Source organism: Notothenia rossii (assembly GCF_949606895.1).
Source record: "Notothenia rossii genome assembly, chromosome: 9".
Lineage (NCBI taxonomy): Eukaryota > Metazoa > Chordata > Actinopteri > Perciformes > Nototheniidae > Notothenia > Notothenia rossii.
The window spans coordinates 25766784-25789859 of record NC_136907.1 but is presented as its reverse complement, the minus strand read 5'-3'; the positions used below and the strand labels follow the sequence as shown (position 1 = coordinate 25789859).

At 43.4% G+C, this 23076-nt stretch overlaps 1 protein-coding gene across 2 annotated transcripts in view; it reads left to right on the top strand.

Annotated features, from left to right (window-relative positions):
- LOC307020103 (roundabout homolog 1-like) overlaps positions 1-23076 on the top strand; it is a 166292-nt gene that overhangs the window by 106894 nt on the left and 36322 nt on the right. For both annotated transcript variants that reach the window (XM_079651250.1, XM_079651251.1), the window contains one exon: positions 15919-16076. In XM_079651250.1, coding sequence (XP_079507376.1) covers positions 15919-16076 — 158 coding nt within the window. The remainder of the gene's footprint in view (positions 1-15918; positions 16077-23076) is intronic.

Here is a 23076-nt window from a genome sequence, read left to right as displayed (position 1 = left end):
TTGGCCTAAAATAATTATGTTTGTTACGTAATAGTTTACAGATGTACATTTTAAAAAGTCATATTTGATTTCACATTGGAAACACACACCAGTCTCTTTGGTAAAAGTATTTGATTTGACCCACCCATCCCCCTCTTCTTATAGTTATTGACAATGCAGTTTTGTTTCTAGGGGAATTGTACGAGACTAGGCTAACCGGAATGCAAGAAATCTGCTGTTCCTTTATACCACCGGCTCTGAAGTCATGACAATGGGGTGCTGTGCCCCGCCTGCTCACATCATTATCAGTGTCAAACACCTGACACGATTGGCTCTAAATCAGCCAGTCATTCATTAATTTGGTTGTATACCTCTAGGCTGCATCTCTCCACACATCCATCATTTGTGAAGAAAATAATGTGTTGGACAGTGTCAAATGCAGCCCCTATTCGCGCCTTGGACTCATGTGATTTTCACTATCTACACTTGCACTGTCAGCATCTTTCCCTGTCACGATAATGCAATTCCCCCTGGTTGAATAAAGGCACTGTTGTGCCCTGTTGTGTTTCTCACTGCAGACTGTATGCCCGTCAATCAGCATAATATGCCTCGGAATATAATGCCATAGTCCCAGTTTTGTTGTTGTTGTGGAAGGCAGCCCATGATTCTTGGTATCTCCATCTGAATTGTATTTATTTTCTCTGTCACAGAGCGTAATATACCTACCATAGCCTCTTTCTCTCCTGGGCCCAGAATTGTCTCTCAGATTGATGACAGGGGAAGGACTGGGGCACCTGGGGGTACATTAGGATGCGGAAAATAGCTCTAACTGTGAGTGTGTGCACATGTGTGTTTGTTACCTACTTTGGCACCCGTAAAACAGCAAAGTCTGAGTCTCGTTCAGCATTGCACTGGAGCTCTTTGTTTCTTTGTGTCTGCATGTCTACCCATGCTGTACGTCTTTGTCTTGCTCACTTTTACTCTTTGTTACCATACATCGCCCCCCTCCAGAACACCAGCTCTTCCTCATCCTCCTCCACGATTGCCTCTCTTTGTGACCCGAGTGCGCTCCTCCCTCGAAGCATCTCTCCTGGGTTTTTTTTTTTTATTATTTCTACCTCTGCCCACTTTATCATCTTTCACAAACAAAGGCCAGGTAGGAATTAGGGTGGATTTTCATTTAAACAAAGAGTAGCCCACTAAGCTCCAGATTTATGTTCTGTCTGCAGTGTGTAATTGCACATACCCCCGAGTTTGCCCCCTCGTTGCTTTTTGTGTACAGTTCGTAGAAGGTGCTTATTTAACCTAGCCCAGGGAGATTTTCTTCCAAACACAATTTCTAAGGTCATGTTGCTCAAACAAAGGTTTCCGTGGACCGGTATAACTGGAATACATTTGTCTCAAGGTCTGACTGCTGTCTGCTTGCCAGTTCTTTTGTTTTGTCGAACAAAGCCTGCAAGTCTTTCTCACTAATCTCACTCCTTCAGGGCGATTCATTGGCCTTATTAGTCGAAAAATCTTGCAGTGTTTTTTAATGTGCTCGGTATATTTTTTATTGACACACACACTTACGTCCGCGCTTCCCTCCGCTAACCATATTTTATCTACTTGTTAATGTTGCCCAATTACTCTGTCAAACACTGCCAACGTTTTGCAGTGTGCCGCGCTTATTGAAATGGTAATGCAAACCATCTAAAACTGAAAGTCTTTCATTCACTGGCTTCTAAGTGGATTTATTCATGACAATTTACTCTTCTCATGCAGGATTACACTAATGAGAGGGTTAAAGGGTGGTGTGTGTGTGTGTGTGTGTGTGTGTGTGTGTGTGTGTGTGTGTGTGTGTGTGTGTGTGTGTGTGTGTGTGTGTGTGTGTGTGTGTGTGTGTGTGTGTGTGTGTGTGTGTGTGTGTGTGTGTGTGTGTGTGTGTGTGTGTGTGTGTGTGTGTGTGTGTGTGTGTGTGTGTGTGTGTGTGTGTGTGTGTGTGTGTGTGTGTGGCTTTTCTCCGCTTTCATGCAAAGGACTCTTGCCCCGGAGAGAAAAGGGCCACGTTTCTACTGCCTCCAGCTCTCTCCATTATTCAGAAGAAGAGGACTTGATTTGGTTTTGTGCAATTTCCCATTCTCATTGCTTTTCGTGCAGTCTAAAGAGTTCAGGTGTTGTTTATAGATGTCACTGTTGTTTTTCAAGTTGTTATCTGATTTGAATCACAAACCAGTCTATGATTAACTTCCCACCTGGCCTTAGAGCGCTCTCAACTGTAATTGGTTCTTCCTTTTCCCTTGCTACACCCCCCCTACACAACACCACATGAATGCAATAATGACAAAAGAAAAATATAATTATTGCATAAGCCCAAAGATTCAGGATCTTCTCCAACATGTAATGGGTTCTTCCTTGACCCGATCTAGACCGTTCCACGAAGTTGCATGAAAACCGGGCTAACGTTTCTCCCATAATCCTTCCATCAGAAAACAGAAAACCGTGCTGGCTGAGGTACCTGGAACTTCCGCCAAGATCAGTGGTGCATTCACATGCTACTTGCATAGTCCCTTTTCCTAGATTATGAAGTATTTTTTCTGACTTCGGTGTGTTCCTAAGCTTTTAGGCTTTATGTGGGAACCTCATTGACGCTAAAAAGAAAATGTGTTTTTTAAAACCTTATAAAGAACACCTTAACATCTGTTTCCAAGTCTTTGTTCCGACTCAGATCGTTCACATGCTCCTCATTCCCATTTCCAAAATGTACTTTTATGTGTTTGTTAGACACTGCACTGCTCAGACCTTTTAAACAACACGTTGTTTTGTCCAATTTTCCTTCTTTTATTTGTACTTACTGTGGAATTTACATAACATTTTCCAGTCCAGATCCAGTACAAATGCCATCTTCCAATGTTAACAAAAGAGAACGATCTATTCTGAATCGGGATCTGCTCCAAAATGCAATGGCTTCTTCCTTGGCTCCTCCTACACCCTTCCACCAAGTTTCATGACAATTGGGACAGTCGGTTTTTCAGTAATACTGCTGACAGACAGACAAACAAACAGAGCCTAAAAAAACCCTCCTTGGCGAGGTAATAAAGCAATGCTCGTGTCCAATGGGAGAAGACTCTAGGTCAGTTCCCCATGGGGAGGTATTGTTAGTACAGATCCCCAGGTATTTCCTCCTCTGTATAGCCATTTCAGCTGGCTAATGTCAACACCCTGTCATACACCTCCCTGTATCCCCATGCTTTTCTCTCATTAGTGTTCTCCATCCAATATTCTCAGGCGTTTGCTCTTTCGCCTGGATAAAGGATACACCTGGAGATTGTGGTCATTTCAGAATTGCTTGATGAGTTTAGGCCTGTCACGATAATTAATTTTGTTGGACGATACATTTTCCTGGAAATCATTGCGATAAACGATAATATTGTTGGCACTGTTATAAGACCATTTTAGACCACTGACATAATGAAAATATATAATAATAATAATAATAATAATAATAATCATTCAAGTACATCCTTTCAAACAGAATTTTTTATTCAACAATCAACATTGCAAATGAAATGTGAAATAATATTCAAATATATAAATTATATATAATAAATAAAACAAATTAATTAAATTATAATAAACTAATTAAATCATGCACAACCAAAACAATAAATTAAATAGACCCAGGCTGGAAAGCAGAGCTCTCTCTATCTATCTATCCATCTATCTATCCATCTATCTATCCATCTATCTATCTATATATCTATCCATCTATCTATTTATTTACAGCATTGGCTGTATACCTACAGCCAATGTGTGACGTCATTAGTAAGCGTAACGGACCCCGTGCTGATCTGGTAGGCCGTGCAGATATGGTACCTACACCGGCCCACCGGGAAAACTCCCGGTATTCCCAATGGCCAGTCCGTCCCTGCTCAACAGGCCATATCCAAATCTATATTTCAAAGTTTTCGAGCAAGGAACAACAACATGTTTGCATTGTCGGGCAAATGCATCTTTAATTGCAAACTGTCGGGAAGGTGGGGGCTCTCCATCTCCAGCTACCGTGTTTGCTCCAAGCTGGGAAAACGGAATGGGGTGGTTATGTTTTAGGTGTAGTTTAAGATTTGTGGTAGGCCTATTGCCTGCTTTTGTCGCTACCTTTTTTAAACAAATGTGACATACCGGCTCATTCAAATCCGTAGGTTGGCCTCGTTCATTTGTCTTGAATCCAACATACTGCCACACCGGAGATGTGTAGTTAGGTTTTGTAACAAATTACATTTCACTTTAAATTCCCCTCGAGTAAGTCACACGTTGTCTCCCGCTTGTCGCTATATTATTAATTTGGATGCTACACTGCTGCACGTGGATTGTCTGACTCCTGACCTGGCTGTGTGTCAGCCCCGCCCCTCACAGCGCGCGTGGCAGGCAGCAACAGCGTGCCTGGCTAAAATGCTGGTCACATCCTTATGTAAACGGCAATTTATCGAGCTCAGAAAAGTTATCGAGTCCATTTTTATTTATCGTATGATAAGTCAATTTATCGATTGTCGCGACAGGCCTAGATGAGTTTACAGCTAGAACTGTTTACCTGAGGTGACTTTATGAATTCATACAGATGGCTTAAAGAGCTCATGGTCTACAAATAAAGCAGCTATACAAAATAACAGGTGGCAAATGCAGACACTACCCACACATATAACATTTTTATTTAAACTTCAGCATAATTTAATCACGGCTAGCAGTATCAGAACGCTGAAACAGCACTCAGTTCCCTGCACATATGAGACTGTATATAAAACACAAAGGTTCACCTTCGCTGCGCTTTATTGTTTTTGGGAACCATGTCCTTCCACATGCATTGTGTGCCCTAAGGAAGTTGCCCTAATGCGTCTACTAATTAAACAGACCTCGCTGCCATCTTGAGTCTGATTTACTTTATATTCATTAATTTAGCTAAATAGAAGCTCTCTCTAATGAAATAGTGAAGAGCAATTATTTTTGGTTAGTTTAAACTAAACAGCAATTCTACATGAAGCACAAAGGCTGCTTTTGGTGAAGTAGAAGTTGTGTGTGCAGTTCAGGGGCAGAAAACACCCGCATTACGTAGTTACATTGTGCTGTATTCAAAACTATTTTTGAATGTTGCATGTTGCATTACGATGACGAAACTTTCACGCTTAATCAAAGCCGAGTTGTTATTCAAGCATTGTAAAGTGGTTAATTCTTTATTTAAAAAGAATGCTTTATGATCTGCTTATATCTCTGTATATAATATATTCACTCATATATACTTATAATGCTTTATTAAAAACATTGCTAGACATAATGAGGCATTTTATAATGACTTGATTCTTAATAATTGATATTGATATTCTGAAACATAGAGTAATATAATTCCTATACTTGATAAACATTACATTTCTTTTGTATTGAATAATAATCACTGTGATAATGCATTCGAATGTAATTATAAGTACCTCTGAGTGGTGATTCAGTGCTTTGCAAATAAATCCATTACTAGCTGCTTATAAAACACTACATTTCATTGTTTGCTTTAAGTACAATAATATAGTTATAACAAATAACAAGTGATGTATGTTTAAAATGCCTTATAGACATGGGCCACATATACAATAGAGATTACAAATAGATTTGTTAGCTTTGCAGCAGTCATTTTTAGCTTACTTTTATTATTTAAATGTATTTTGGAATCAAAATCTGATCTGAGCGTTGCGGTTTTCACCAGTCTAACATACAAATCAGTGTACAATAGTTAACAGTAGTGTTGAATCATGGCAATTTAACATTTAGTACCATACTTTAGCCATACACTTCGGTATCAGTGTGTCTAAGAGAAAGTTTGATACACACCAGTGTGCTCACTGTAATGTAATATTGGATGAATATCTGAAGTTAGATCTTGGAACACTCTTTCTTTAAGTTGTCCACCCCAGAGTAACTTAGCATAAGTTATGTGTGGGAACGTTTTCAATAAAAACACTGTGTGTTTCCCATAAACAGAAGAACATGTGTTTCTCCGAACATGTGTAACAACTTGTCAGCCTAGATCGTATCTTCTCAATCCCTCACAAAAAAACCTTCAAGGTTCTTAAGTCTTGAAACCAAAAACAATTTAATGTCTGCACACCTGTTTTTATATTTGTTCAGTATTCAGTATATGATTATGGTTTTATCTGATAAAGTATTGTCATGAGCATCAGTCTAATATACATCTTACAATCATCCTGACAAGTAAGGTAGTGTTTTTTGCTTTATTTTCACGAGACAAGTGAGAGAAATCAAGCCATTTTAGGCAACATCAGGAACTGTGAGTCCACCTTTGCACTTGTGTTTGATTCACCTAACCCCATCAGAGCAGTTCCAGCAAGCTCTTCTGCCACTTCGCTAATTATCCTAATCGGCTTCATGTCTGTCCGTCTCTCTGTATCTGCCCTCTACTTTTTCTCAGATTTTTCCCTCCGTCTCCTGCCTTCCTTCTTACAGAGTTATAGGATGAGCAGAGGAGATTAAAACTGAGGTTACACAATCCTTTTAGCTGGTTTTAATGTCTTCTCCTCACGAGTGATATGTTCTGCACGTACATCAACAGGATTAGAGTGTCAGAACATCCGAGAACTCATGAACCGGTGAATCCATCCTTACACACACACTCCCACGGCATCATTGTACCCATAAACCCCCTGTCAGAATCCAGTGCCTCTTAATAGGTTGTGTGTATGTCCATTGCACCATCATTTATTCTGACTTTCCCATCTGTTGTCATTGTGGTTTTTAATAGTGAACAACAGCAAAACTTAAAGGTAACTCTTATGACCTATGTTTTCTATTTTCCTTGAGCTGGTCATTTACATTATCCAAAATGTTTAAAGGTGACCTATTATGCAAAATGCACTTTTGTACATCTTTTATACATGAATAAGTGTCCCCTGTGTTCCAGGGAACTCACCAAGTGTCAGAAAACACAATCCTCTCTATTTTCCTCCATACCAAAATCTCAAAAAAAGGGGCTGCAACGGATCTGATACAGACTGATCCAGATTTGAACACTGTCCTGACGTCAGGACGGTGGCGCTACGGCTATCGGTCAATTCTCCACCTATCAGGGGAACGAGAGGTTGGGCCACGGCCGGCCATTGCTGCTTGAAAGCGCTGGAGACGCTGTACTACATATGCCAGGCCTCTAAGTGGCGCTGTAGTCTGCCACAAAAGCAGCGAAAAAGACTTCCCTTGCATGGTTGCCATGGTTGCCCTTCTGTTTATTCTCCGCTGTGGCTCTTTTTCTCCCTCCCCGAGACAAGCGTTTGCGCCTCCTGCTTTAAAACAAATGAATAATGACTCTATATAATCATATGTAAATAACACCTTCATGCCGATCTAGATCCCTCCGCTTCGCGTCGTGCTCCTGATCAGCCTGTCGGTGTTCTTTTCCCCATAATGACCAAGTCGCTGCACATTATCCGGCTTATTACATGGCCACATTCTCAACAAAGTAACGACATGACTCCCAATATTAATTGAAATGCTTTTATGGATTTAGAAAATGATTTTATTGATTTAAAAAATAGTTTTATGTATTGATTTAAATTGACATGCATCCGCTAAGAAAAATTGTCCGTTGTTACAGTTTGAACTAACGTAGCAACGGCAGGAACTGCTTCGATAGTGTTTTTGAGGAGCTTTTTGATTACAGATTTGAAAACATCGATGTCAAACCTTGGAAAGTATCTAGATATCCCTGCCCTAATACCAAAGTAACTGCCAACTCCCCCCTCTCCTGCAGGGGAGCGTGGTCAGTTGCAGCTCACAGAATCAGCCCCTTGCAAAAACAGGGCTGGAAAGAGCAAATAGTGCGAAATGAGGCATTGCTAAAATGCAGGATCTGTTTGGTATTTTGAAAAAAAAACTATATTTATATACTTTATATAGGTATGGCCCTACAATATATGTTTCAAATATAGCATGATAGGTCCACTTTAAACAATTGTCAAACATAATGGCATAATGGGGACTTATCCCCTTTGCTTAGTGTCAGTATTGTTTACCATGAATTGACATAGTTATACATCAAGTATTGCATTTCAAGCCACATTTTTGGCATGCATTTTAACATGAATTATGTATATGGGCCAAGATTTCCAGATCCAGAATACAGATTACTAAAATCCTTAATGTTAGTCATCGGTATTCTGGATCTGGAGTTATCAGAGAGACCAGTTTAATACAGTACCGTTAATACAGTTCCTAAACATCCAATCTATCTCAGGGACAACAATAGCGTTGGAAACAACAACTCCCATGATCCATACACTTCACAACACCACAAAACTCATGTCCTTACATCTTTTTTTGATTGAGTGGTTCCTAAAGGCAGAAAATTACATCCAAAAAAGAGTAAAAAATCGTTTCATAAAATCATGACTGCGGGGTGGAATTATGGCGGACAAAACAAAAGAAGAAATAGTCTTTTTTGGGGGGGGGGGGAAATCAAATCAAATAAATAGTATTGGGGAGACATCAGTGAAAATAGTGAGTGTGTTAGAATTGTTTTTGTCTTTGGCAATGTGTTCAAGGGAGAAAAAAAAGGGGGGTCTGTAAATTGTCACAAGCTTACGGGAGATAAAACTGACATATACAAAATAAATGTAAAACTAAATCTACAAAATGTCCAGGTAGCACAAGTCAACTTTTGGTTGTGCATTCCAAACACCTCCCACATAAAGATACTGTATGTATGAAGCTACTGCCATGGCCATGACCAGAGCTATACACAGGAGGAACAAATTAAAGTGTACTTATTTGGCCCAACAAATATTATAACCAGGAGCTTTATCCCGCTAAGTGAGCCCCTATGTTGAGTTAATTGGCTCTCCAAACGTAAGATAGATTTATGGCCCTGCATGCGAAAAAACCCTCTTTGCTTTGGGACCTTAGTGAGTTATGATTTATGAAATTCAAATAGGGGAGCTTAGGGAGGACGGGCAAGGATCTTTGTTTGCTTTATAAGCAGTGTCTTCTGGATACAAGTGTGTACTCCACAAGTCTCGTGTGTTGTAGCTATGAGACTGGGCTAAAGGATGGAGTCTAATTTGCATGCGCAGGACCTTCTTTTTTTATTGGATTTGCTTGGTTGCATTTCATATTATCATATTATGGTATCGGCCCGCTGGACCTTTTTTCCGACCAGCTTCAGTACATGAGCTTTGCATATTGTTTTTTTCTGAGGAGCAGCTGTTTCTCCTGCAGCTTCCTGTCTCTCCAGACTACAGCTCTAAAAGCAAGGAGGAGAAAACGAGTAGGAGGTGGTAAAGGGGGGAGGGAGGGGGTGGGATAGAAGTAGAGAGGTAGGGAAAGGTCATGAGATATATTGTGAGAAAAAGTCAAGGATTTAATATCTGTTGGGGTTAGGTGATAGCTGTATTTGTAAGGCTAGCCTTGGGTATTAAATCTATATATTTTCAAGTTTATGTTCCAGGCTATTTTAGTAAAGAAGGCTGGGTTGTGTCTCGTCAAATGTGTTAGTTATGTTTATGTATTATGTCTGTCATTTTCATGTTTTTTCACGTCTGGTCATGTCTGTTTATTTAGATCCTTCATCTCTAGTCAGTCTCTGTGTTTATTGTAATGTCTCGTTTTCCATTTCCTGTTTTATTTTCTACTTACCTCTTGTCTTTAATTTCAGACCCTTTTTCTTCCTCCCCTTGTGTGTTTTTCCCGCCATCATCAGCGTCTGCCCCGCCCCTGATTGTTTCCACCTGTTCCCACTCACCTCATGTTTAAATAGTCCTGTCTCTCCCCTGTCCTGTGTCAGTTCGTCTTGTTTGTTTCCCCGAATGGTCGTGCCAAGCCTCAGCTAAGAAAATATCGCTTTCACTCATGTCAGGTTTGGTTTTGTTGTTAATTTTGTAGGCTTGAGTTTCTTTCTTAAGTTCTCTTTTTGTTATGCTTAGTTTTTCCTCCTTGTCAGCAATTGTAGTTAATTCCAGTACCTACTCTGTTAAAAGGAATTTCCTGATCTTTGAAATTAAAGATACTGTTTTTTACATTTAAGACTTTGTCTCTGGGTCGTGCATTTGGGTCCATCAGTTTGTTTCAAGGTCCTGACAGGCTGTTTTGTGTTTCAACTGAAATGAAGGAGTTCAAGCACTGGACCACATTAGGAAATATTGTGTCATCAATGTCAGTACTTACGTTTTACTAACAACTACTTACTGTTGGAATAATGTGTTTAAGTGGGTTATTGGTCAAGAGTGCCCCGCAAGAGAACTGATTCCAGCCTCTGCCTTTTTTTCCATTTTACAATTTAGATATTACACATGGTCTGATGAAGTACAAGAAAACTATTCACACTGCAGAGACCATCATTTTATGAAACAGGGTTTATGTCTTTCTTTAATCTTCATAACATATTTTTTCTCCCCTCACTATTAAACCATTTAGAGGAAGCCAGTGTGTACTAGATACTCAAATAACTGATTAATAATGCATGGCATGGATTAAATATTGAAATACAGAATGTTAAATGATATTCCCTTTTTACTGTAAGTATATATTACTGTAAGTAAACACATAATTGTTAGTTATTGATCTGCTCAAATATATAAAGATGTGGTAGTCAAGTTTACTTCATTTTACTCCAGTTATACCATCTTATTAGAGTTCTGTTTTTCTTAAAGGAATAATTCAACATTTTTGGGAATCCTTAGAGTCCCTAGAAAGGTTGTTAAGCAACCAGCCAGACTCCAGAAAGTAACTGCTCCAAGTTAAGAAATAGTCCCCGTTAAAACCACACCTTGTAATTTGTATGCGTTTTGGTTTTGTATGGATAAAACATTTCAAATATGTATTTCCTAGCAATTCCTAGTATTTCCTGGCTTTATCTTCATAAATAGTTCACAGACAGGTGAGTGCTAGTGATTTGAACAATTGTTATTCCTTTAACCCTCATTTCAAAGACAATACCATATGCATGCCTCATCTGACAAAATCAAAGGTCTTAAGTGTTTTAGAACCACATTCAGAAATGTGAAAGTGTCATAAATGCCAGTACTTATGTTATACTTATAACTGCCTGGATATGAGTGCCACACAGTAGAACTATAATTATATGTATAATAATAACCAGCTCTTTCTCTGACTGAATATATTACATTTTGACATTTTAAGGCCTCTTTTACTGCATTTGAAATACTTTTGAGAATGTGAATTTCTTTAATAAATAATATAGGTATTATATAATTGGCAGCTAATTATACATTTCAAGCTCAGACCTTCTGATTGTAAAATGTGGTTCCATTGTACTCAGCAGGTTCCTACACGCCAATACAGGTTCCCTTTTTTCATTTGCTCGAATTACATTTCTGATGATGTGTTTTACGTCTTCTTTTAGAAAACGTAAAACACATCAAACTAATGATGTGGATAAACTCTTTTTTTTCCTAAAAGTTTAAATCTGTCCCTTGCCTCTGAAAAGGCATTTGTATGAGCTGATTGCTAATTGTTTTCCTCAACTAGCTGGAAGTAGAAGCCTGCACAGCTGCTGGGCTGCTTTTGGCAAAGCTTTAACTGATATTAAACCGTCAGTGCCACGCAGTAATGTTGATGTTGACTTTGGGTTATTGTTGTACCAAAACAGTTGTACAGCTGGATGTGCTGTATTTAAAAAAACACTTTGAATACAAAATGAAGTCACTAAGGAGAGTTGTTGTGGACTGCGATGACAGAAGGTGCCTTTGGCCATCTCATGCAGTGATGCAGTGTGATATGGTATTCTGTGGGGTTGGATTGTGCTTCTTTTTGGTGGAGTTGGACTCTGCAGAGAGGATTATTGAAGCTGTGCTTCAGCAGGCCTTTCATGCTTCTGCTCAGGCTCCAGAGGACTAACAACAAGTCAGACACTGTCAGATTCAGGGTAGCGAGGCCAAGGGCAGATGCTTTGAAGTGGGCTATGAGATTCTCATCTAGAGGGATCAGATGGAGGGTGAAAAGAAGACAGAGAGAGGTGTAAAGCTCCAGCTAAACAGGCGAGCTGGGCAGGCTTCAGAAGCTGTAGAGGTGGGTTTCACTGTCAGAAGCCAAAGTCGACATGCTATAGGCTTAACAAAAAGAACTGTGAAATTCATGTGGGTGCAACTTGTGATGTGAAAAAAGTATGATTTGAGAATAATTGGAGCGAAAAGAAAGGCCACAAAGCCTTAAGTCTCTAATGACTCATATTCGCACATTAAAATGACCAGCTGGGAGATATATATTTGATACCTACATACATTATAAACAATATTTCCAGCAATTTAAAACCTGGAGAAAACTGTAATTTTAATCAAGGTATTGGCGCGTATGTTTTAGTGGCCTTTAATTACGACGTAACCCCTTTGCACATGTGCCAGCATTGTGGTTTTTGCTGCCAGAAGCTATCATAAAATTCACATTCTTACCGTTTATCCTCTTTTTATTGTATAACACGTACACAGCACAAACAAAACTGTTACATTTAGATTCAGTATTTTTACCAACCCTAGGTATCAGAGCGGGAACTGCATTATTCAGTGTTTTTATGAAAAGACCCTTCTTAGAAAAATGAACATATTACAGGTTTAAAATACAGATAAAATAGAAGTAGCAAAATTCTGAATTTTTAGTTGCAATTTTGGAGATACTTGAGAAATATGAATCATCTGCAATCAAATAATTCTTAGAAAAGAATCTGTTTGCATAGCAGAGGTAAGAATGAGGCTTTCATTTGTGGTGATCTTTCCTCCACATCATTTTGATTAACATTCCTGAAATCAGGGCAGTCATTACAGGATGTCTACATTTCATTAATCAGCCTGAAATATTTCATTAATGCATCAACCCCACGTTTACCTCATTATTCATGTTCATATTTTGCAAACGCTCCTGACCCTAGCAATGTCAGCAACACCACTCCTAGAGAAAATCTTGTAAGGATTTGTTCAATGATGAGCAGAAAGGATTTGAATTGTGTGGTGCTAATGGACGACAAGGAAAGAAACCCAAGAATGTTGAGAAACTGGACAATTTAAGTATGCTTACATGATTTTTACTCTAGCATGCATAATTTCTCATTACAACTTAATAACCAGAGACATTTTCCCTTCTGAGAACATAAACAGTCCATTTTACAAGCACATGTTCCAGATTATTTTCTAGGTGCTTACCCAGCACAATATGCGCAAACGGGCCAACTCTTCCTTGTTCAAACACACACTAAAACATGCATGCTTATGAGAAAATTCTTTGCTAACCTTCATAAGCTTTTAACCCATATCTGCCTTTGCCTTATGTCTTACACTAATTCCAGCGTTATCACTAGAAATAAATCTTTTAACGAAGGGGTTTGAGGAAATAGTCCAGGCTTCAAATCCTACAGAGACATGTGGACCTCACACGATAGTAAAAACAGATGTGTAGCTCAATTTCCATTAAACTTATGAGATAGTATCAGTCAATCAATCATATACACACACACACACACACACACACACACACACACACACACACACACACACACACTGTACGCACAATCGTGATGGTCTCACTTTCTTCCTGCCTGGCGTAGCCTCAACCATGTTTTTGCGTCCCATGAGGAATGCCTTTTATCATGTGACACGGTGGTGTTGGGGGTTGGTGGTGGGGGGGGGATGGTTTTCAGACAGCTGTTTCCCATCAGGACTCAGTCAACTGCAGTCATCCAGTTGCAGCCCTGCCCAGAGCATCAGAGGGGCAGAGCAGCGAGCAGAGTGGAGCTCAAAGAAGTGCGGGGGCCACAATGCCTCCAATTAGAAGGTCATCCCAATTTGTTCTCCCATATCCTCGGTGCCCATCAGGCGTCTCAGGCCCGCTTGTCAGGCGTTATGTACAAATCCGTAGCCAGAGGTGAAAGAGTTTGCCGCCATCTGGGAGCCATTATGCCTTTTCCTCATTGTTTCCTGTCTTTTCACCCCAACCCAGCTCGACTCAGTTCTGCTCTCTCTCTGTGTTGGCTAAACTCCCTTGGCTTGTTCAGGTTCTAAGCCCCCCGCTGTAATTTAAGACTGGGAATGCTTAACAGCAGTCACTCATGCACAGGCCAGGCGTCTATGTTTGCACATGTTGTTCACCACGTAGGGAGCAGTTGTATAGAACAAAACAATAGTTTAATTGATCATGTACGCCTTTCTTTTTTCTTGCTGACAAACGTCTCATATTACATGTTAGAACTCTGTTAGATAGTTATTTTACAACACGTGAAGACAAACAGAGTAGTAGACATTACATAATAAAACCAACTAACTGGCCATGGAAAATATGCACCATCAAGTCAGTCATTTTGATTCAGAGTCAATAGAGCCAAGACCCAGCGACATTGATGAAGACCAGAAACATAGTCTAGAAAACTGGAATCCAAGCCATTAGCACGATGCAATACAATACAATACAGTGCAGAACAGTCCAATATATTTTGTTGTCATCTATCTATCCTAAGATGTTCAATACATGGTCCCCATATCGTAGAAATTCAAGATAGGCATTGGACAGAGTATACCAGGTTTTTTTTAAGGTATAGACTGTAGAGTCTAGTATAGCCTGTGAAGCCAAAACCAAATAATGCAGATGAAGGCCTAAAACAAACTCTAGAAAGGAGAAATCCTAGTAGATAGCACAATGCACTACAGTACTAAACAGTCCAATACACTTTGTTTTAATTGTAATTTGTTCAATACATAGACCCCAGATTTTTAGAGACTTCAAATACACTTGGAATGAATAAACCAGATTTCTTAAAGGTACAGACATGTCATATACTGTAACCCTTTTTTACATTCCCACCCCTTCAGGAACACCCTTTTTGCTGTGGATTTGTTTTGACACATTTACATCTTTAGAATCCCTTGCCTCTCATCAGAAACGTGCTTCTCCTAATGCTGTTTACGGCTTGAGGCTTTGCAGTAGAGACCTTTCTATCCAGCCCATGGTGGAGACAGGAATGAGCTGCCTGTGGCCACCAGAAATCTCACTCTTCTGTTTTGCTTCATGGAGTGGATGCGGGTTTGCTTTGTCTCCAGTTCGGCTTCAAGCTGGCTGGCGAGCTCTGTTTCTGTGCGCAGGCTACTCATTGAGGAAAGATGATAAATTGCTGTGGTAGCTTTTCCGCTGCCTGCTGGTGGAGCCGTCTGGATCTCACCTTTCAGCATTGCTCTGCAGCAGTGTATCTTCTTGTTTTACTGTCAGCCATTTAGACAGCTTTCTCAGCAGCTTGTCCCAATAGACTTCGTCCCTGTTTGAGTTAGGAAATAATCCCATGATGACTCCTTGTGATATTATATACAATGCATCATGATATCTTACATTATATCTGTATACTGTATATATAACTCATCAAATGGAAGGTCTTTTCGGCAGGAATTGGTATTGTGCCTTAAAAGATAATATGATAGACAGAGCTAGCAAACAGCTCTTTATTCGGCTGCGTTCAAATGGAACTCGTAAGGTCATATTTTCGACATAGGAAGTCAAGTACGCAATATGCTGCTGTTTAATGGTTAAAGTCACCGTTGCTAGGTGACTGACAATATGCCCTTGTTCCCATTACAAAAGTAGGGATCATTTTGTGTTTTGTGCATTTCATTTTCATTCCAGGAACTAAAATAGACTAGGTGACAGAGAAAAATGGAACATAAATAATAAAAAGCAATTCCCTGGGCTCTGACATTGAAAAAACAGCATACTGTATGTCACAACTTTGTACCCCAGTGCTTTTGAAAGCTGTGAATACCACACTATCCATCAGTCAAAGAGCTCTTCTTGTTGACACAATAAATACAACCTTGAAGGCACCAATAATATGACCCAATATTGTAATATTTCATGGTCAAATCATACTCAGGCGTCATTGAATTCCACTCCATTGACTTTTCTGCCTCTCTGTTTGTTTTCCAGTTTTGCGCGATGACTTCAGACAGAACCCGGTGGACGTCATGGTGGCAGTGGGTGAGCCGGCCGTGCTGGAGTGCCAACCCCCCCGAGGGCACCCTGAACCCACCATCTCCTGGAGGAGAGATGGTTCCAACTTAGATGACAGAGATGAACGCATCACAGTAAGAGAAGCGAGTTACTAATGTTACCATTGCCGTAAGATACAATTAATCAAAGGGCGACACACTGCTGGGATGATACTGCTTCTATTTGATCTAACTTTTTGGTATTGAGTTTATTTGTATCAGTAGAGAACTATAGGTTACTTACGTAACCCCAGTTCTCAGAGTAACATGAAGTGAGATGTCTCACTATTGGATGCGCCTCATCGCGGAGCAAACAGAAGCATCAATCTCATTACGCCAATCCTGATTGGCTGGTGATCTTGACGTCAGCGTCAGGGAATCTACCTCCTATAAGTAGCTTGCGCTACGCCGCATGCATCATTCAAAATAAGCACCTCTTCTCGCTTCACCATAGCAAGGAGGGCCGTCTGGTGAGACATCTCACTTCATGTTACTCTGAGAACTGGGGTTACGTAAGTAACCTATAGTTCTCATTCGTAACACTCCGTTCGATGTCTCACTATGGGATATTGTAGCTCCCGTATTGCCAGACGAGCTTATCTCGAAAATCACCAAACCCAACCAGAACTTAACAGTTAGAGCTCTAACTCAGCAGGGGGCCCAGCACTGCATTGGCCACACTGGGAGCAGAGACGTCTAATCTGTAAAAGCGGACAAAAGTGAGCGGCGAGGACCAGCTCGCTGCTGCACAAATGTCTTGGATGGAAACACCCTTGAACAAAGCCCAGGATGTAGCCAGACCACGAGTCGAATGAGCACGCAAACCCGAAGGTGCCTGCAGACCCTGACTCGTGTAAGCCAAAGCAATTGCCTCCACAATCCAGTGAGAGAGTCGTTGCTTAGTAACAGGCTTGCCCTTCTGAGGGTTAGCCCAGGACACAAAGAGTTGGTCATTATGACGAAACTCTTTTGATCTGTCCATATAAGTGCGTAAAGCACGGACTGGACATAGCAAATTCGGCTGCTGTTCCCCGGAGGGACACAGCGGCGGAGGAAATGCCTCAATGTCAATGGGGGTACATGAACGAACCACCTTAGGTATAAAGGCAGGGTTGGGCTTCAGCAACACTCTCGTTAACCCTCGGGCGAACTGAGTGCATGAAGGATGTACAGATAGCGCATGAATGTCACTGACTCGCTTGGCGGATGCCAGGGCCAGTAACAGCACTGTTTTGACTGACAGGTGCTTCATGTCAGCTTCTTCCAGGGGTTCAAATGGGGCTCGAGTGAGCCCATCTAAAACCACTGTCAAGTCCCATAAGGGCACCAGTGACCTGGAAACAGGAAGGAGCCTGCAAGCTCCCTTCATAAAACGGCAGACCAGAGGATGCTGGCCGGTCGTCTTACCCTCAAAACCCACATGGCATGCAGCAATAGCAGCCAGGTAGACTTTGATCGTGGAGAAAGCTCTGTGTTTATCAATTAGGTCCTGTAGAAATGATAAAATCACTCCCACAGGGCATTGAAAAGAGGTGTGCCCTTTTTGAAGGCACCAGTCCTCGAACACCCTCCACTTGCAGTCATAAAGAGACCTAGTGGAGGAAGCTCTCGCACTCTGAATAGTGTTTATCACCTTCTGCGGGAGACCCACTGCATTCAGATTATACCAATCACGGGCCAGGCCCATAGGGCCATGCGCTCCGGGTGGGGGTGAAAGATCATCCCCCCCGTCTGAGACAGTATGTCTCTGCGTAGGGGGAGCTGACACGGCTGACCGCACAGCAGCTGATAGATCTCCGCCAGCCAGTACATTGCAGGCCAGTGCGGAGCTATCAGGATCATTGTGTGTCGCCGTTCCCTCACTCTGGCCAGAGTTGGGTGTATCAGCGCCAGGGGTGGAAAAGCGTACAGGAGGACCGGAGGCCAAATGTGCGCGAGCGCGTCCACGCCTAATGGTGCGTTTTGATCGCGCATTGAAAAGAAAAGCTGACAGTGAGCATTTTCTTTTGATGCGAACAGATCTACCGCGGCTCGGCCATAACGCACCCACAGCTGGCTCACAACCATTGGATGTAGAGTCCAGTCTGCATATAGTGGTACGCCTCTGGACAGCAGGTCTGCCCCGAGGTTCATCACACCCGGTACGTGCGTCGCTCTCAGAGAGAGGAGACGGCCGCAGCTCCACAAGATCAGTTTGCGTGCCAGCATGTGTAACTGGAGAGAGCGCAAACCCCCTTGTCGGTTTATATACGATATTGTGGTCGTATTGTCCGTCCTCACGAGGACATGGTGTCCTCTGAGAAAAGGCAGAAAGCGTTTTAGGGTGAGGAACACCGCTAAAAGCTCCAGGTAATTTATGTGCGACCGCTGGAGGTCTCTGCTCCAGAGACCCCTCACCGGACAACCTTCGTAAATACCTCCCCAGCCTGTCAGACATGCGTCTGTGGTGACCACCTTCCGTGAAAGGACAGCACCCATAGGCACGCCCCGTACCAGAAAAGTCGGGTGCAGCCAGTGGCGCAGTGCCATTACGCATTTCACAGTAACCATCACTCTCCGCGTGCCATGACGCGCGTGGTTTAGTTTTAGAGCGGCTACCCAGCGCTGAAACTCCCTCATGTGTATCCGTCCCAGTCGTACGACCAGGATGGCTGACGCCATGAGCCCCAGTAACCGCAGGCATGATCTGAAAAGAACATGTTTGCGCAGCTGGAAATGAGCGAGGCAAGCTCTGAAAGCTTTCACTCTTTCCGCCGACAAGCGGGCTGTAAAGGGCACCGAGTTCAGGTGTAAACCCAGGAAGAGTACAGTCTGTGCCGGGCACAACATGCTCTTTTCTGTGTTTATTATGAAACCCAGGTTGAGCAGGTGCTTTACAAGGACATTTGTCTGCGTAATAGCCTCCTGTTCCGACTGTGCGAGAAGCAGCCAGTCGTCTCGGTAGGTTGCCAGGCGAACACCCTGTCGTCTTAACGGGGCTATCGCGGCTTCCGTACATCGTACAAACACTCTTGGACTGAGAGACAGACCGAAGGGAAGTACTCTGTATTCGTAACAGACACCCTGAAATGCGAACCTCAGATATTTCCTGTGTGGATAATATACTGGGATGTGGAAATACGCATCTTTCAGGTCGACTGATGTAAACCAGTCGTTTTGTCGCACGAGACGCAGCAGAGATGTGTGAGTGAGCATTCTGAATTTGTATCTTTTTAGATATTTGTTCAGAGCCCTCAAATCTAGTATTGGCCGATTTCCGTTCCCTCCCCGTTTGGGAACGAGGAAATACTTGGAATAAAAGCCGCTCTGACTCTGCTCGGCGGGTATTATAGATATAGCCTTCTTTTCTAGAAGTGAGAGAATCTCTCTTTCTAGAATGTGGGCTGACTCTCCTCGGGCTTGTGAATACAGAACGCCCGAGAAGCGAGGGGGGTTGACAGCGAATTGGAGTCTGTAGCCCCGTGTTACTGCCTTGAAAACCCAAGCAGACGTTGTGAGCATCTCCCACTGTTTGCTCCTTAGAGCCAGCGGAGATGTCACGTCTCTTACCCTCTGAGTCTCTATTTGTTGTGTTATGGGGCCCTCTAGTGTCTGAACACGATGGTACCCCATTTCGACAATCCCCACCGAGACTGCGCATGCGCGTGACGGTGGTGCCTTCACAACCCCAGCCGGCACTGCGCATGCGCGTGACGGTAGCGGCTCTATAACCCCAGTCGTCACTGCGCATGCGCATGGCGGTGGTGCCTTCACAGACCCGTCTATTATCAGCCAGGCGACAGACTATTTATTGTTTTTATTGTCTTTCTCTTCATTTTTTTGGACTGCGCCCTCGGCTTGAAGCCTGGATGCGACAGTGAAAAATGGTTTATTTGAAAACAACAACAATTGTGACATGTGTTTTTGTGACTTAGGCAGATAGCAGAACTCGCTGTCTCTGGTATTAAGTCTGTTTCCCTTCTGGCGCGAACTTGAGGATGGCGTTACGAAATCACTCGAGGCGGCGGGAAGATGGAGGCCTGGTGGCACCCCGAAAACACATCTGGAGCTGGGGACCAGGGAACTTCCAGCTCTGTCACCGAGGAGAGGAGAGGAGGCTGTCAGGCCGCCCGCTTCTTCTTCCTCGACTGGTGATCGAAAATCTGAGTCGGCTGTGCCTGAACAGCAGCTGCCGAAACTGGAGATTTCCTCGGCCAGCTCGTCCTCGTCTCCTGCCTGGGCTGGGGACTCGGGGCGGGCTGTGGCCTCTGCTGCCTCGGTATCTTGAACCGGGCAGGACGTCAGGCAACTTTGGCGAAGGACTGCCGCGAGACCGTCGCAGGTAGCGGCTGGACCCTTCGGGGGAGACAGAGGTGGAGGGCCTCGTCTTCCCTCTTTTTCGACTCAGACCTCCGCTGCATCGAGACTAAAGCGGAGCTGAAAATACCCTCGGGAATGATAGGCATGTCAAGAACATCCTCCTTTTCCCCGTCTGGGAAGTTGGTCAGGTTGAGCCACCTGGCTCTCTCCTGTACCACCATTATGCCCATGACTTTGCCCGTGGCCTGGACTGCACAGCGCTGCACACGGAGGCAAATGTCCGTGATCGCTGCGATCTCATCCCATACGGCCGGCCCAGGTTTGCTCGATAGGTCCTCGCAGAGCTCCGCGGTCAGCAGTGAGGAGACATTGAGTGCCCTGGCGGACAACGCTGCGGCTTTATAGGCCCGTTCTGTCATCGCTGACTGGAACCGGTCTGCCTTCACCGGTAGCGTGCGGTTCCTGCTTGGTGTCAGAGCCAGCCTCGGTTGGAGGTGGGCTAACACCAGCGGTTCCATGGGCGGCATGCGGAGCAGGCCGAGCCTCTCCATACCGTCACAGTCCAGGGAGGAGGCACCCTGGATTGGGGCCTTGTTGCTGAAAGGGCGGTCTCTCCACGAGACCGACACCTCGTCCATTATCTCCGGAAAGACTGGAAGGAGCTGCCTCTTCGTCCTCGCTGCTTGGGGCAATTGCTTCCCCTCGTAGCGAGATCTGGAGGTCTCCTTGGCCACTTCAGGCCATGGGATGTCCAACCTCATGTGCTTTGACACACGGCCTGCAAGTCCATACTTAGGCAGGGCGAAGCTGGTGTGCTTTCGCCCGGGAGAGCGGACATCGCTCCCGGCTTTGCAGCCTGAGCCGATGAAACGAAGATGTCATCCTCGTGCTCATCCGAGTCGGACACCCCAGCCTGACACGGCGCGGGGCTCCGGTTCAGCGGCTGCCGCTGTTATTGAGCCCCAGCCTGACACAGCACGGGGCTCAATCTCTGCGGCGGACGCCACCATGTCTTGATTGCCGGCCGGCGAATCAACGGACATGAGGGGGTCCTGTCCCGACAAGCTAGCTTGGCGTGCTAGCCATCGGCGGAGGCTCTTAATGGTGAAGCGGGCACAATGCCCGCACGAGCCGGGATTATCGATAGCCTCCTGGGCGTGTTCCAGCCCGAAGCAGGACGAGCAGACCTGGTGTGAGTCTGTGCCTGAGACCTTAAACCTGCAGCCGCATAGCCGAGCCTCCGAGTCCCTGACTCCTCTGGTGTGAGGGAAATAAGGGTCCATCTTTGTTCGCCGGGGTGTCGGCGTGGAGTGGAGACACTAGTAACAGGGACGTTACTGAGAAAAAAATCCAACCTTGTCGTTAATCCGTAAGGAAAAAACAACGGTGTAGATTTTATTTTTTAAAGAATATTAACTGGTTTGTTAATACCTTTTGTTTTTATCTCTTTCTCCTCTGGTGTGAGAGAGAAAAGAGAACGTCCTCGCTACCGTGGCGTCGGTGTGGAGGGAAGAAAAGCTAGCAACAGGTATGTTACTAGCTTGAAGAAAAAATCAAACCTTACCGTAATTTCGAAAGAAAGAAATGGCGAGGCAGATTACAATATTAACTGGTGTGTTAATATTGTTCAGTCTTCTTGCAAAGCAAAAAAGTAACCGGCAAGCGCCCGTCGATCGAATGTTAGCTTTGGGTCCAGTCTGTTGACCGTTAAGCTAGCCCGGCTGATAATTCGAGATGTGCTCTGAGGCGAGAAGAGGTGTTTGAATGACGCTGCGTCGTAGCGCAAGCTACTTATAGGGTGGGTGGATTCCCTGACGTAGACGTCAAGATCACCAGCCAATCAGGATTGGCGTAATGAGATTGATGCTTCTGTTTGCATACGCGTTGAGGCGCATCCCATAGTGAGACATCGAACGGAGTGTTATGAATGAGAACAAAATCAGCCGTTAGCTGTTAGCACTCAAGCTCACAGCTCCTCATATCTGTTCAGAAACTAGATAAAAGTTAAACAAGTACAAACCACAGACTATCTGTGTCATGGCGAATACAGTCGCTGGTTTATGTATGTCTGTATAGACCGTTGTTGTGAGTGTGGACGGTCGGAGCATTTACTGCGTTAGCTTAGCTGATCTCCATTTAGAAAACATGCATTTTAAAAGTAGTTTTGCCTGCCGTCTGTCCGCAGACTTGTCAAAGCATTAATTCATGGTTTTTACTAACCGGTATCAGTATGTTGTTACTTCGGCATCATTTTGAAACTTGTATTACAATTAAATTATGTTCAAATATGTTCATTTTGTTGTAGTTGTAGTCCCCTTGCCAGCGATTCTCTCTCTAGTTTAGCATACTCAGCCCGACTCACTCAGCCTGGTTGTTGGCCCGCTAAGAACCTCGATTTTATGGGGCCAGAAAAACTGTGAAATAGTACCCGCTAGTCGGTACTACGCCAAGTGGAAACGCAACCAAAAACGGGCCATGCACGGCACGGCACGTTTAAACCGCGCTCCGTGCTGTAGTGGAAATGCGCCATAAGAGCTATCTTTAGGAGGTGCCAGTTCAGTTCCTGAGCACTGTGGAGGAGCTCTTAAGCAAGGCACCAGTCCCTCTACACCACTTTGGGCACTGTATAAACTGCGCGCTGCTCCTTATTCTAGGATATCATTTATTAAAATCCTCCATTTCGATCCATTTCTATTTCTATTCTGTTGGTCACTTGACTCAGACTCGACTGCAACTGGTCTTACATTTGACTATGGCTCGGTTTGTTATTAGAAAAATGTTCTTGAGAAAGACAAAT